The 16,851-nt window shown below is 38.4% G+C and overlaps 1 protein-coding gene across 1 annotated transcript in view; it reads left to right on the top strand.

The window, feature by feature from the left end:
* Window positions 1-16,851, top strand: part of LOC115442227 (mitogen-activated protein kinase kinase kinase 4) — a 65,909-nt gene that overhangs the window by 19,887 nt on the left and 29,171 nt on the right. Inside the window, exons 3-10 of the mRNA XM_037441171.1 lie at window positions 1,711-1,857; window positions 10,966-11,072; window positions 11,655-11,785; window positions 12,261-12,452; window positions 13,456-13,616; window positions 13,974-14,062; window positions 14,205-14,395; window positions 16,340-16,494. Of these exons, the coding sequence (XP_037297068.1) occupies window positions 1,711-1,857; window positions 10,966-11,072; window positions 11,655-11,785; window positions 12,261-12,452; window positions 13,456-13,616; window positions 13,974-14,062; window positions 14,205-14,395; window positions 16,340-16,494 (1,173 nt within the window). The remainder of the gene's footprint in view (window positions 1-1,710; window positions 1,858-10,965; window positions 11,073-11,654; window positions 11,786-12,260; window positions 12,453-13,455; window positions 13,617-13,973; window positions 14,063-14,204; window positions 14,396-16,339; window positions 16,495-16,851) is intronic.

Genomic DNA, 16,851 nt, shown 5'->3' with positions numbered 1-16,851 from the left:
GCACCGAACCTTCGAAGGTCAGATATCTGTCATTTTTAGTAAACAGATTAAAAGTACCCTGAACCAGCGGAAATGCATGAAAAGATTGATGAAGGTGGAGGAAGCAAGAGAAGTATGCCAGAATCGTACAAAATGGCAATCCATAGTCTCTGCTTACCGCTTTGGGATAGAGGCATGGTACTATGTATGTATTAAGAGTTTTCCTGTTTTACGGATGAATTAATTTTCTTATGCATCGAAAACAAATACTTAGTGTTCGTAGTTAAGAACAATGGAGTTGGAATTCGTAATTGTGTGTTATTTCATGACGTCGCCAATCAATATAAGAAGTTACCGTGCATAGATTGATTAATTGGTATACCTCGTCCTTAAATATTTTAGTAGAGACATTTATTTATTTATTTGGACGACCAACAAAAGAACATACACAATACATAACTATTTGTAACATTACAGTAAATAATTGCTGCAGTGCAGTTTTAATTACAGGCTGTCACAGCATGAACATATTATTATACCAGTAAACAATTGGCTGCAACTAGGTGCAATATACTCTAAATATAAGACTGAATAAAAACTAGATTTAGGTTTCAACAAGCGAGTTCAATATTTTTCTTTTTGAAGATAAGCAGAGTCATTAAATATGTCAATACAATTAGATTTTCTACAATTCGGTTATATAATCTGGATAGGCGAGGGACAGGCGAGTGATTACCAAGGTTTGTTTTGCGTCTACAATTAAATAAGGGACGTGGGTATCTAGAGATTTTTAGTAGGTACATTAAGAGAGAATTTATTGAGAAGAGGTGGACAATCTATATCACCGTTGACTATTTTATACAAAAGCACCAAGACTAAGTTGATCTCGTCTGTCTTTTCAAAGTTATGTATTTAATTTTATCAGTGTAGTTTTCATGTTTAGGTGGCCTAAATCCTATAAGCTACATGTCTTGTTATTTTTTTGTATTCTCTCAATCCTATCACAATGAACTTTATAAACTGGACTCCCACACTTACCTACGGTATTCAGTCTGCTTCTTACATAACTGTTATACAACATTAGGGTAGTAGATTTATAAATTCTTTACCATTTCTTATAACAAAACCTAGTGATTTATATGCAAGGTCAGTAATATTATCAATATGATTAGTAAATTTCAGCTTAGTATCTACAACCACACACAAGATCACGAACTTAGGATACTTCATTTAAAGATTTCTGCAATGCTATAGGTGGTATTCACTTTATTACGTTTTAATGTAAACTTGATATGATAACATTTCGCAGGATTAAGAAACATTTTATTAGTTATGCACCAGTCGTACAATTTTTTAAGATCGGATTGTAATAATATAGAGTCATCAAATTTTACATAAAATTTGTACAAAGTTCAGAAGTAGCTTGGTATAACAAAATAATTGCAATATATAAAATTGGCCCAATACTCTAATTGCCCATGTTGGAACTGGTTATGCATTGTATAGCGATTGGCTCGCCCTCGTTCCGTCTCGTCCTGTTATCACGAGGTGGGATGGAACACACATTGCGATAGTGGGTGCACTGATTGCACCTCTGCCTACCCCTTAAAGTTAAAGATGGTATGTGTGTCATGACTCATATTATATGCAACTGGTATTCTTGCTAGATTTTCGCTGGTGGAATTTCCTTTCTGTACTGTCCTTCCGAAAATTTAAATAGCTCATATAATTCTGTTCCAGCGACACCCGGGACGTTATCGTTCGTCACAGCCGGTCTTCGTCGAAGGCGCTGCTAGCGGACGCGGGCGATGGCGCCGAGGCGGACCTGCTCGGCACCACGCCGCCACGCTCCAGGATCAGGAACAAGGAGAAAAGGAAGTATGTTTGCAAGGCTTATTTTGGGTGACATTTTATTATAACAAAATTAATTGTTGTATGCGGCTTCGCTCGCGCGAATAGCCTTTCGTTTCAAAAATCCCTTAAATTCTGTAGCGATCCGAAGCATCATCAGCTTTATGCCATATACTTAAAAATCGGATCAAAAATTTTAATATTTCCCACAAAAACAAATAATAACCGGATACAAATTTGCTTCAACAAATATATAAGCTAACATAACACCCAGGACATGGTCTATCCGTGTGTCAAATTTCATCCAAATCTGTTCAACGATTGCTGCGTCTACTTCTTACAAATATCGCAACTTTTTCACAATTTGTATTTGTTATATTAAGTAAGATTTGACGACGAGACGAGTTGCTCGCCTGATGAAACACGACCATGCATATAGCATTTCAAACTTACAATCCACTGCATTACATTGAACTGCCGGTGACACCCTGAGGCATGCGGTATTAGGTATTATAATGCTCAGTAAATTTATACAGGAAATCTCCTACGAACTGGAACAGCACAGTACAAGTACAATGCTGCTTGACGGCAGATATAGACATTGAGATGGTACTTACACAGATGGACCTTCGTATATGATAGGTCTATCCTTTAGGAAACCCTATCAAAATATTAAGAATAAAAAAAATATACAAGAAAAAACAATTTGTTCGATATTTTCTTAATGTTTTTGATAATATGCGAGTATATAATTTTTTTGAATTAAGTATTATGAATATATACTAACCTATACTATTATACTATTATAATATAAAGCCAAAGATCTTATTTGTTAAAACGCGCTAATCGCAGGAACTGCCAAACTAATTCTGATTTTATTTCACTCATAGTAATCTGCATCCCTCCTAAGTGCTGTAGGCTACTATCTATCTCGGAAAAATATTTTCACCTAATCGATGCTGCAGACGAATTCTGGTATTTGATAAAACAATAATATAATTTTATTATCGACACACCACAGTAAAGACAGAAATGGCATTTAATGATTTCTGCGTTGACTACTCGGGAAAAGTCTAGATGGAATAAAGTTCTAGGTTGTTCCAGAGTCTAACGAACCTATGCGTCTACCAGTGAAACAATTTTTTGACTCGCATCCTCTGCCGTTAAAAATCATGCAACATGCTCGACAAAACACTATAATTAATACAAATGTGTATTAATTAATTAGTGGCAGTTAAAATTAATATAATTTTCACCTTATTCAATAATAAATTAATGATATATAATCGAGAAACATTCTTCTGATAAAGTTTTTGTATAATTTATAACTTTGACGTATATTCTATAGACACAAATGTCGATGTAAACTATTTGTTCAAAATAGGAGTTTAAGAACTAAAGTTCCCTGCCGCGCTCAAACATCAATCGTCGTCTAACTTTGACTTTAAACATGCAGCGCTAAAGCGCTTTAAATAGAGTATAAGTAAAATGGCAACCAATACCGGATTGCAGTACACTTAAGTTGTGTGTGTTCGGAACACCAGATCTAGAACTTAATAGGTACATATATATCGATGATTGATTTGTAGTGTTTTTCGTAGAATACTCGATGGATTCATGTAAATACAATTAGTTACGAAGTAGTTTCGTAAATTGATTGAATGTGGCTAACAGGCGGTAACGACATACCTTGTCACTCAAAAGTCAAACTTAACCCAAGGTTATTAAAGTTAATAATTCAAATTGGAAAGTAAATATTGATGGAAATTATAAACGTAGTTATAATTTATTAAGTATTGATTGTGTAGCGCATCAGCTTTTAAACCTTATTTATACATTGCATTAAGATGGTTTTGATATCTTGTGAAGTTGGTGTATCCTATTTTAATTGGTAAATTAAAACAGTTTTATTTATTTTATTATAATGTTTTTTTATTGTAATCATCAATGTTGTAGAACATATTCAAACTTACATATCATGAGTACAAATAAGTGAAAGATTATGACGTAAAATTATAAGATAAGTTTTTTTTGTATTTAAGCCGAAACTAAGTTTAAGTTTTCCTTTTGGACGTGTCGTAGCAAGAAACAGTCATGTTGATATAGCTTGCATCACGCGCCGGGCGAATATTTGGCTATTTGACGAAAAAGTTCGCCGAATATTCGATATTCAGCGTGCCAAATATGCTGTTAGTTGCAAGTCTACTTAACAATAAATAAATAGGTTGTTCAGTTGTGGGAAGATTCCTGGCTAACCCACCCGGGATAATCATGGTTTCAGATACGGTGTATTACACCGTATAGGTTAAACCGTCTCTAGCATCATGCTGGCATTAGGTACTCTTGGTGTATTCGGAAACATTTTTGCGCCTTTCGGGCAAATTAATATCGACTTTGTGTTCTTTATGTACAAAGCTTTTTTTTGGACCAAACGTTTTTGCTAAATAGAAATAGAAATGACTATGAACACAATGACATTTTACAATGACTCCGAAACTACGCTAAGCGTGTTCTATTGTTCACAGTAAAATTACTTTACACTCCGAAAGGACTGTAAGCCAGTCCTATCGTTGTTTTTTTTTTTAAATAAACCAAACAAAAGAGACAGTTTATAGCGATGTTATTTTTATAAAATATTTTAAAATTAAAACTAGAATAACTGGATTTTCTACTTAGATACTTTCACGTGTATTCATAAACAGTACTATGAGGACCTATGGCGCGCGCAAGCGCATAATGTCTGCAAATATCGTTTTCTTTGAGTTTGTTCAGCTTAGTTTATCTAAGAGCCAATTGAAGAATTATATCTCCCTATGCCAACGTACTGAGAAGGCTGTTATGTTAAAAGTTCTGAAAAATGGGCTTATTATTAGCATTGCTCCGTTCTTAGCTAACATTTGTGAATACGGGACTTTGCTAATTTCCAAAATTGACGATCATTCACAATGACGTGGGCGGTTCATTGGCTTTGCAATGAACCGCCGCCATGACCTGTTAATAATAACGGCCAAATTATTTATGTAAATTGTTCTTCGCAAATATATTGTGCCCACGTCAGTTTCGATTGACGTGCCTAGAAAAGTAAACTGCAGTTATTCTTATATTGCGCAATCGAATAATAAATGCGAAAGTTTGTGAGGATGGATGTATGTATGTTCCTCTTTCACGAATAAACTACTGAACGGATTTGGATGAAACTTTACAGTAATATTGGTCATAATATAACGATACGTACCAAGTATTACGACTTAGTCGGAAAAAATGGATCCCGGAATACTACAATCACGCGGGCGAAGCCGCGAGCAAAAGTTAGTATAAATCAGAAGTAACTCTGTGTGTTACGCTTTGATGGTTGAACCACTGGACGAATTTTGATTAAATTTGTTATGGAAATAATTTAAGAATATGGGGAGATAAGCTACTTTTGATCCCGCAAAAATATATAGCGGCACCGAAATAACTTCTTCAGGCGCAGGCGCTAGCATTATATTATGTTATGAACAGAACTACAAAATTTTACAATCAATCCAAGCGGTTGATGTTCGTAGTTCCGGATTCAATAGGTCCTAATAAGATCTGTGTTAGGTTGGAGACCTATACCGTAATTCTACGACTGTCCGACATTTAAAAGGCTAGATATATATTTTGAAACTACAAGTAGGCCGGCATGATAATGATGACTGGCGAGCAACATCATTTTCATGAGTCAACATTATCTGGAAATCACTCCACTTACTCCAAAAAATTATGCCTAACAGCTTGCACACAGCGAACAGAAATAAGTACTTAGAGGGATTTCCCCATATCATGCCCGTATCCAGTCGGAAACATATCTTTAACATTATGCTCGTTTGCCCCGTATATAATAAAAAAACGCATGTGAATCCTATAGTTTTATTTAGGTTAAGAGTTCAATAACCTCTAGCCAGATGTTGCTTTCGTAGTAAACGCCAAGTATGTAGATTTGTTTAATAAATTATAAGCATACCAAAAACTATTAGTACAAGTACAAAAGATGTAAATATACTCGTGTATAATGCTGGACGGCGGCTGCACATTTTAATTCCCCAAATAATTAGTTATACTTAGGGACTGGCTTCATTCTCGTTCTAAGTGAATTTTGGTAACAACAGAAACAAATGGTGTTGTAGTACCTAACTCCCAGTACTTAGCAATTATACTCATGCGGGCAAGAGAACTACCATACGCCTTAAAATTAAAAACGAAATGCAAATTCAATGGAAATAACGGTACTGATCTATTTAATGAGAAGCGTTAACAAAAAATATCGTGTTTTACCGGTTCGCAGATTCCATCGCGTTCTGTAAAAACTAATTAAATTCTGGGTATTTTTATATTCGTGAGCTGGCTTCGGTATTCGCTAGACTGCGGATCTCTCCATTAATATTTTCAGCTCCTTAACTTTGATAAACGTGGTTGAAAGAAAAATTGACATGGCGGACAGTGGCTTTGCCCATGTCTGTGAGAAACAGCGTCTGCCTTCGTGGACTTAATAATTCTTTCTATTTGAGACTTGCTGACCCTCAATGCGCGGTGTTATACGTCTGTCTGTGACTGCTTGCATATGCTGGCAGGTATTAGAGCGTATTTACTGTTCATTTCGTTTAATCGTGACTTGCAAGTTGTAGTGTCTCTAGTTAAGGATCTTTAATATAATTAATGTATGTATTAGATATGTTTAGTTTATGGAGTTTATGAATACTCTTTGTTATAAAATTATTTAATATAAAGTATTTCTAAAACCGGCGATAGCCTAATTGGGTATGGAACAGATTGCTGAAACGAATGTCCGCAGGTTCACACCCAACCTTTGACTTTTCTAAAGTTGTCTGTGTATTGTTTGTGAATGATCGCTTGCTTTAACGGTAAAGGAAAACACCGTGAGGAAATCTGCGTATCTGAGAAATTCTCTATAAGCACTTTGAGGGTATGTGAAATCTTCCAATCCGCACTAGGCCAGCGTGACTGCAATGGACTTATTCCTTTCATTAATAGGAGGAAACTCGTGCCCAACAATGACACAGTTCATAAAACAGAGCTAATATTATGTATAATATTATCTAATCCTGCCGCCGACCACAATTTTGCAGACATTATTTTAGTCTGTTTTGATAAACACAGTAATCAGTGATCCAGTGTAATTACCGTGCATTACGACTTAAAACTAAATGTCTGACGAACAAAATGTAGCGACACGCAGTGCTTAACAATTTAAAGTACTGGTGATAGGACCACCGCAACGTCTATTTCCACCGCTAAGTATCAGAGCGCAAACACTGCTGTGTTCCGGTTTGAGGAATATTGTAGCCAGCGTAATTACTGGAGATTATGAGACTCAACGCCTCAAATCTCAGGGTGACCAGTGCAGTGGAGTGCCATTGTTTACGGACAATCGTGACGACTACCACCAGGCTTATTCGTCTGGTAATATATTTTTAAATAAAAATAAAACTACACATCCATGCAGTGGTGGGATGTGTTCCAGATGCTAGAAATAAAGTGAAATAAGCTCGCCCCCTTCTTAGAACTCGACCTTGACACACTACAGACATTAGGAATCAGAACATTAGGCGAGAGTTATCTCTACTGCAGCGTTGGCGGCGACCTTGCTATCGCTGCCCTTATCACTGATAACGGCTGTCTCTGTTTCCGGCATACACGTATATTATTACTGTAATCGTAATATTCTGGCTAAAAGCATATTTGTGTAAACAATTGCAAGAGAATGTATATCGTCTACTCTATTCTTATTGATAAAATTAGCGTTTTAATATGTAACTGTGCCTACCTGATGGTTAATGGAGTGGGGTCCAATAGGGTGTCGACTGACGAGAGATAATTACCCCCTCGGCAGACAAACACAATTGTGCCGGCCTGTTGGAATCGAAATTTCTGGATCTCTGTTAGGAACGACTCGGAGCCATCCATCGAGCGTCTACGCCCTCGTGCATTCCTTGCGTAGTTTTACGGCGCATGAGTAACGCGGGGAAAGGAGGACATGGGCAGAATGACAAATAATCTAACTCGAGCTGCATGAAAATTAAATCGATTATCGAATTAAATTGATGTATTTCCATAAAAAAAATTATAATATAGAAAACGATCTTTATTGGATGATAGCGTTTTAGTCAGAAATGGTCGATAATAATGATATTAATAGGAAATATCTAGAGAGTTGATAATGTTATCACGAATGTCGAGCCGCGCAATGTCCGGTGTATTTAATTCGGATTGGAGCGAATCGCTTCTCTCGTTGAGTCATTGTTTGACTAAACATGAAAACGAAAAATACTGATTATTGTGAACTGTTTACACTACATTAATTGGGGCATTGCACGTTGTACTTGACAGGGTTGCAAGTAACATGTAAATATAGGGATACTAACGAATCACGTTCTAGGGTTATCATTTATATGACTGTTCAGAGCAGCTATCTCAGTGCAAAAAGATATCCCTGGGCCGTCCCAAAAAGGCGTCGAAAAAGGCCATCGCGGGTTTTGCTTGGAATGCCGGTGTGGCTTATACCGGGTCAGAGGCTTGGTCAAACCCTCGCTCTGATGATGCTATACTCCCGAGTGTAGACTGGTAAAAACAATATACCCATTCCCCCCTCCCCTGCCCCCCCTAAGTGGTGGTGGCGACAACGCGTTTTTTCCGCGAAAAAAGTATCATCTTGCACGGGAATTCCGAGACTGGAACACGAAATGGTATGAGGTTTAAGATCATGTTAATACATTAATTTACGATTGTTTCATTGAAGACAATTTGGTGATAATTTTAGTCCCGTATTTTATGCTTATGCAAGAACCTCTTTAATAAAACAACACGGAATTTTCCCTATCATACTGATCTAATTTGCTTTTGGAGATCGCTCTGTTCTGTAGGTTTTTATTCACTTTGTTTTCATTTACTGGCAGAATGAAACACAAATTGCTCACTACCTTATGATTTTATCATTTACTACTTTTGTCCACGGCTCCGCCCGCGTTATAAAGATTTTCGGGCTAAAGTTTTCCGTTATAAAAGTCAAGCTATATATTTTCCGGGAGCCTATGTTCTTTCCAGGGTCTCAAACTGTCTCTATACAAAATTTTATCCTAATACGTTGGGTAGTTTTTGGGTTTAACACGTTCAGGCAGACAGATGCAGCGGGAGACTGTTTTATATTATATTTTTGTAGAACTTTTTAAGAGGAACAATCCCGTCATACATCATTGTTGTGTAACTTTAACCGTTTACGCAGCGCACGCAACAGAAGCTCTCAAAACGAATAAATTTTTACCCGATTTTGCAAAATGTTTCATTACTGCTCCGCTCCTATTGGTCATAGCGTGATGATATATAGCCTATAGCACTCCAGGAACAAAATGCTATCCAACACCAAAATAATTTTTCAGTTCGAACCGGTAGTTCCTGAGATTAGCCATTACTGCTCCGCCCCTATTGGGTATAGCGTGATGATATATAGCCTATAGCACTCCACGAACAAAGGGCTATCCAACACAAAAAGATTTTTTTAGTTTGAACCGGTAATTTCTGAGATTAGCGCTTTCAAACAAACAAACAAACAAACAAACTCTTCAGCTTTATATAATAGTATATAGATTTCTTACCTTCGAAACATGACTGTACTGGGATTGAACTTGTTCTTCATCTTTACACACTCCTAGAACCTCCGCCAGACCACATCCGACTAATCAGCGCTCGCCGGGGATATGTACGCTACAGATTAGCAACACAACCACTGCGTTACTTGTGCCACCTACGTTACTTATTTAGCCGCAGCCATCTGCTCAATACTTTTAAATATTCAAATATCCCTAAATACATGCCCAATTGGTACGCAAGTGTTAGTGAGTTAAAAAAACAGAGATCTTTCGCAGTTTCGTGTTTACGCCACTTTAGCTTGTAGGTGATTGAAATATAACATTTTTCATTGTTCGATGGCTTTGCTTCGAGTCTTATAAGTCAAATACCGGCGCGTTAACGTCCAAGACTTTTGTGTGAAGAACTTTGTATGTGGTTTCGTTTGTTCGTTTGTTTATTATGCTAAATATGTTTAATGGATATGTGGACTAGTGTTCCATGGTCAGTGTGGTTAGTGCACGTTCAGGATGGTGGTGTTTCTCATGTAATCCACTCGGTCTGTCCTAGACTTCTAGTGTAGGTGAAGAATTGTAAGTTTTATTTGAACTATTCTTCATTTGTCCGTAATTCTATTTTAAAAGTGTCGATTATAATGATATTTTTTTTTATTTTATTTCCTAAATTGGGGTTCTTTATTGAGATAAAGAGAGAGCTTATTGCATTGTTATTACAACGACGAATGTTTAAAAAAATCCCACCCCTCGTCTGTTCGTCTGAACGTGATAACTTAAAAATTACTAAAGTGATTTTTGTTAAATTTAGTATAGAAATAGTTTAATACCCTAGAAAGGACATAGGCTACTGACTGGGCAGCGCAATTTGTTTTTAACTTTCAACAACAGGGATGGATTAGCTTTTTAAACCTTAACATATTTGTAGATATATAGCAACATAGACAAAACACACATAAAAGTTTTATTCCCGATTGGGTAGGCAGAAGTGTAACTTGGGCATCCTCTTTTCGCCTGTTAGAGGGCAAGCCTATTGCCTTATCCGGTACAAACTTCAAGTCTCCGGACTGATACTAAGCTTCTGATACATTTTACCCGACCTGGGCGTCGAACCCGGGACCTTAGAACGGTATGGTATCGTGCGCGCAAGCACTAGACCTCGTAACAGACACCACATAACCTGCAGACTTTTAAATCGAATTCACTGACCGTTTTATGGGTTTTTGCTTATAAAAACTGTTATCCGCACAACAATTGATATATCGTGGTAGACTATTATCTTCTTTTAGTATTAACTCTAAGATGTAGGTTTTTTTTATTTACTATAAATAATTTGAAAAATATGCCATTAAAAATAGTTGTTTGCCGCGATAATTAACAATAATGTGGCAGCCAATTAGTAAAACAAAACAAAATATGCAAAAATAAAAATAAGAGTGATATTAGGAGCCTGACTACTTATTTTTTTTATCGTTTCCTAAAATAATGGGTAAATAAATAACGATCGTTGTTTCAGAAACCTGATAGATTGTGGTATGACGAGCTACGGCGTCGGAGCCACGAGGACGTTTCGGGAGAGGAAGGACCCAATGGACTTCACGTCGCCTTCCCAGATGCCTCCAGGTATAGTATAGAAGTACTTCTAGGAAATTTATAAAAACATACCTTATGTAACTTATAATAGGGAAATATATTAAATTGATGTTTTGAGGTATAAAATGGTATCTTACAGTGCCATTAACAAATCAACGATATATTTTGTATAAGGATACATGTGATCCTTCCGTTTTACTATTTTTTCTTCCTTTTATCGTTTGGCACGGCAAAATGGCCGCACTGCACCTTTTTTTGTTTTCGCGGAGAAAGTCCCTTATTACTACCGCCCAGCCTTCGTGGGGGGCGACTGAGCGGTTATGCTGGGGTAGCCGTGCCTTACGGCCCGGCCGCATTGCACCTGGTGGTAAGTGGAGTGGGGTTCAAAAGAACGTAAACTGATAAGATGCTCTCTGCAGTCGACACAATTATGACTTGTTGGAGCCGGTTGGAGCACAGGCCGATCCCGGAACGCGACACACTTACGTGGGCGTTATGGCGGGTTTGAATACCTTGTGTATGTTGGTCACTATATCAAATATATTCTACCACTAGCTAATATCTGAAGAGGGATATAAATTGATAAATTAAAAGTGGCTTTTTCCTCATCAGTGGCAGAGCGTCTGAAGAAAAGGGCCAGCTTGAAGCTGATACGGTCCAAGGAACGAGACTGGAAGCAGCAGGACTCCAGCCAGCGCGAGATAAAGGAAACCCCACCTGCTGCACCAGCCGTGGCTACTCTGGTAAGTCCTACTACAAGTGTATTTTTTTTTTATTGCTTTGAATCAGGAGACAAGCTTGCCGTGCGTCTGATGGATAGCGATACGACTGCCCATAATCAGTAGAAATATCATCGAATACTGTGAATTACAAAGTATTGTTTGGTATTCCACTGCGCCCGTCACCCTAAGACATGAAATGTTAAGTCTTATTACGTCCAGTAGCTACACTATCTAGTTAAGTATCAGCCTACATTGCATAAACATTTCCATGATGTACTGATTTGTTTATTTGCCAATAGAAGTTGCACAATTACAACAAAAAATACAAATTCTGTATTTCTCCGCAAGTAGGTAGACACAACTTATTTGTACCTTACATCAATAAATATGTATATTGTACCTGTAATCTTATTTTAAAATGAATTACATTATTACCACTAGTATAATATTCAGAGGATTCTACTGCGTAAGAGTCAGCTAATAAGTCTCTATGCAGGTTGAATCATGCAGCCGGTTCATGTCGCTCACATCCCGGCCGAAATCTGTGGTCCCGGATGCGCTGGAGGCGGAGGTGGAAGAGCGAAGACCGGACCGGGACAAGGAGCTGCCCGAGGACCGCGTCAACTTCCACAACACCTTCTGCATGCTCATCAACATGGGCAATATCGACAGAGGGTGTAAGAGGACTGTGAGTGCACTCTTAATTTTTAGTAATATGATATCTGGAAAGATCGGAAGGGAGACAAGCTAACAGTCCACCTGATGGAAAGTGGTCAACGCCGCCTATGGTTTTATCAATGCTGTCAAATAACAGTTTGCAAATGGTGTTATGTTTTGCAATAAAAGGTCATTGCACTGTTTGAATGCGCTGGCGCAGCCTTAAAATTTAATATTATAACAACATTCGTGTAGACTATAATAAGAATAGGAAGTGGGGTATTTTTAGAATGTGGTAAAAACAAAATGTGTTTTTTACGTGGTATATAAGCGTGTGGAATTTATTAGATAAGATAAAGTAAGTGTAAAAAATATGTTATTTACTTGCATCCGGTTGTTAGGCCGACATACATTCTTAATCTATCATAATGACTAATTCAGAACGAATAGTCAAAATATTAGTTGTTAACTTATCAAATATTTGTGTTTTATCGAGTTATATTTTGTTTTATTGCACCATCTAAATTGGTTTATAATGGCATCCATGACTTGTTAGTTTTGTATACGATTTCCACGTGGGACGAAACTACTTACGATGTGGAAGTCTTTGGTTCGATCCCCTGGTCGGGTAAAATGGGATTGAGTTTTTCTGTTGAATATCAGTCGGGAATCTAGAATTTATTCGTATCATGCCACAAGACGTAATTACGGCGCGGAAAGTGAGTGCACTATTTGCGTTCTTCTTTTCTTACACCGTCACAGCCAAGTGATCCCAACTGCATCTGACGGTAAGTGAAGTGGGCTCCAATAGAATGTCGACTGACGAGAAATGATTACCCCTCAGCAGTCAACACAATTATGCCGGCCTGTTGGATTGTGCTGATCTCGGAACGAGACACAATTACGATGGCCACTGTGGACGGTTTTAACACCTTGTGGATATAAAATATATCCTAACACCAGCAAATATGTTTATTCCTTCGGGGATAAAAAGCGTGGGCAGAAGTTGGAATAATGGTGTGCTGTTTCCACAGATCAGCCGAGAAGAGAAGGTTTGGCAGAATGAGCTCAAAGACCTTATCTGGCTGGAGCTGCAGGCTCGATGTTCAGGCAGGACCCTGGCCCAGCAGGACATGTACCTGTGCAGCGAGAGGAAGCTGGTGCCGGCGCTCATCAACAATATTATGGAATACCAGTAAGTTTGCTGTGAGTGTTGTTTTTCAATCCGGTTTTAGGTGCATGGTCTTCGAAAATGTATGAGATTTCAAACTTTACGAGTTCAATGTATACTCAACTGAGCAGAAATTTTTTTAGTAATAAAAAAAGGAAATCAGACAACGTGAGGCACTCAATGATGGATTAACGCCGCCCACAAACAAAAAGGATGAAATGAGATATGATGTCAAAACTTGTTAATATATGTATTATGCTGTTGGTATTTTTTGTTATAGTTGATTTGATAATACAGTATTTTTATGAGTAAATTAGAGATGGCGTGACAGAACCCTGACAGGCCATATCCAAAGACTAATCCATAATTATTTTTTTGCAGATTCGTGAACACAAACCCTTGTCAAAGTGAATCAAAACTGCACTTCATGGGACACCATGACGATCTTATTGATGAAGACAAATGTGCAGGTCAGTTTACCTCTTATTTACCTTTATAGTTAACATTATGTTATGCAAACATACAATAGATGAAAAAGACATAGCATGATGCATTTCTGAGCACACGTCACAACTACACCTTCAATCTAAACATGGTAAAGTTTGTCCCCAGCTGAAGACCAAAACGCGGGCTGCCTGGAGTTCGACTGCCAGCAGTGCTCGGAGGCGATCGGCGCCGCGATGCGCGACGTGTACTCGCTGCTCGAGGCCTTCAACAACGCCGTCGCGCTCTACCCCTCCAGCAAGGCCATGATGGCCGACCACCCGCAGATCGCCACCAAGGCCTTCGACAATAGGGTTAAGGTAGGAATATAGTATCTACTTAATTTCGCAGCAGGGTGGAATTAACAATATTTTTTAGAGGAGTTATACCTTGGACAGGTAGAGGCACGAGTCGTGAGCACACTCGTGATTGGTCCATTTGATGTGTACTATGCCTATGTTTCGCATAATTTTTCATCTGCACTTTTAATTGATTACATTGAATATTTAGAATGCCCCGGTGGCGTAATTGTACTGGATGTGCGATACGACATCGCACTGAGGTCCTGGGTTCGAATCTCGGATCGGGCAAAGTGATATTTGTGTTTTTCTGCTCAGTATCAGCCCGGAGTCTGGAATTTGTGCCTTCCGGGAGTAGGCTCGCCCTATCATATCACTAGCTTTTGCTCGCGGCTCCGCCCGCGTTATAAAGTTTTTCAGGCTAAAGTTTTCCGTTATAAAAGTCTCGCTATATATTTTCCCGGAAGCCGGTGTTCTTCCCAGGGTCTCAAACTGTCTCCATACCAAATTTTATCCTAATACGTTGGGTAGTTTTTTAGTTTAACACGTTCGGGCAGACCGATGCAGCGGGGACTTTGTTTTATGATATATTTTGTAGAACTTTTTAAGAGGAACAATCCCGTCATACATCATTGTGGCATAACTTTAACCGTTTACGCAGCGCACGCAACAGAAGCTCTCAAAACTAATAAATTGTCCCCGTTTTTGCATCATGTTTCATTACTGCTCCGCTCCTATTGGTCATAGCGTGACGATATATAACCTATAGCACTCCAGGAACAAAGGGCTATCCAACACAAAAATATTTTTCAGTTCGAACCGGTAGTTCCTGAGATTAGCGATTACTGCTCCGCTCCTATTGGGCATAGCGTGATGATATATAGCCTATAGCACTCCACGAACATAGGGCTATCCAAAGCAAAAAGATTTTTTTAGTTTGGACCGGTAGTTCCTGAGATTAGCGCGTTCAAACAAACAAACAAACAAACAAACTCTTCAGCTTTATATAATACTAGCGTTTCCGCGGCTCCGCCCGCGTTATAAATTTTCAGGCTAAAGTTTTCCGTTATGAAAGTAGTAGTTTCCCGGAGCCTATGTTCTTCCCATACACTGTCTCCATACCAAATTTCATCTTAATACGTTGGGTAGTTTTTGAGTTCAACACGTTCAGGCAGACAGATGCAGCGGGAGACTTTGTTTTATAATATATTTTTAGAACTTTTAAGAGGAACAATCCCGTCATACATCATTGTTGCATAACTTTAACCGTTTACGCAGCGCACGCAACAGAAGCTCAAAACTAATAAATTGTCCCCGTTTTTGCAACATGTTTCATTATTGCTCCGCTCCTATTGGTCATAGCGTGATGATATATAACTAAAAGCACTTCACAAACAAAGGGCTATTCAACACAAAAAGAATCTTTCAGTTCGAATCGGTAGTTCCTGAGATTAGCCATTACTGCTCCGCTCCTATTGGGTATAGCGTGATGATATATAGGCTATAGCACTCCACGAAGAAAGGGCTATCCAACGCAAAGAGATTTTTCCGTTTGGACCGGTAGTTCCTGAGATTAGCCATTACTGCTCCGCTCCTATTAGGTATAGCGTGATGATATATAGCCTATAGCACTCTACGAACAAAGGGCTATCCAACGCAAAAAGAATTTTTCAGTGTGTACCGGTAGTTCCTGAGATTAGCGCGTTCAAACAAACAAACAAACAAACAAACAAACAAACTCTTCAGCTTTATATAATAGTATAGAAGTATAGATTAGACGGAACAGTTGGCGAAGCGGGTGCCCTGGTTGCGCCTCTGCATACCTGGGATAAATGCGTAATGTTCTATGTGTGTGTGTAAATATTTAGTACAGTGCAGTGTATAGTTATGATTTTACGTTTATTATGCAAGTCTTCGGCGATGATAAACTCATCCTCAAACTACAATTTCATTGCATGGTTGCAGACGATGTGCCTGTGGTTCAACCTGGCGCTCAACATGCGCCTGAAGATGGCGTCGATGCGCGCCATGTTGCGCGCGCTGCGGCTCAAGACGGAGCGCAGCCACGCGCGGACTGCCGAAATGCGCAGGTACCGAGACCATGCACACGCTACGGAATCCTAATGAATCACATTTTACAATACCCATTCTAGATTAGTAAGAAGATACCCTTTAGGGCGATCATTTAACTACATTTGATGCATATAATAATGTGCCGTATAAAAATACGTAAGAGTCGTATGAAGAAATTGATAAAAATACGTAAAAGTCGTGTGAACAAATGGATAGCTTAAACACAAATAATATTTGTCTAAAATCCACGGAATAGTTTGCCATCACACATATTCCTTATTTCTTAGAGTCCTTTACGCGGGGCGTGAAGAAGCAATTAGGTAGGTTTGCATAACTGTGTCAACGGTTCGATTTACATCACTGAATTTCTATTTTAAAAGATTGTCTCTTGTCGATCTACATTT

This window comes from Manduca sexta, chromosome 21 (assembly GCF_014839805.1).
Source record: "Manduca sexta isolate Smith_Timp_Sample1 chromosome 21, JHU_Msex_v1.0, whole genome shotgun sequence".
NCBI classification, from domain to species: domain Eukaryota; kingdom Metazoa; phylum Arthropoda; class Insecta; order Lepidoptera; family Sphingidae; genus Manduca; species Manduca sexta.
Note: the sequence above shows the minus strand (reverse complement) of the source record. Positions and strands in the feature narration are given on the sequence as shown.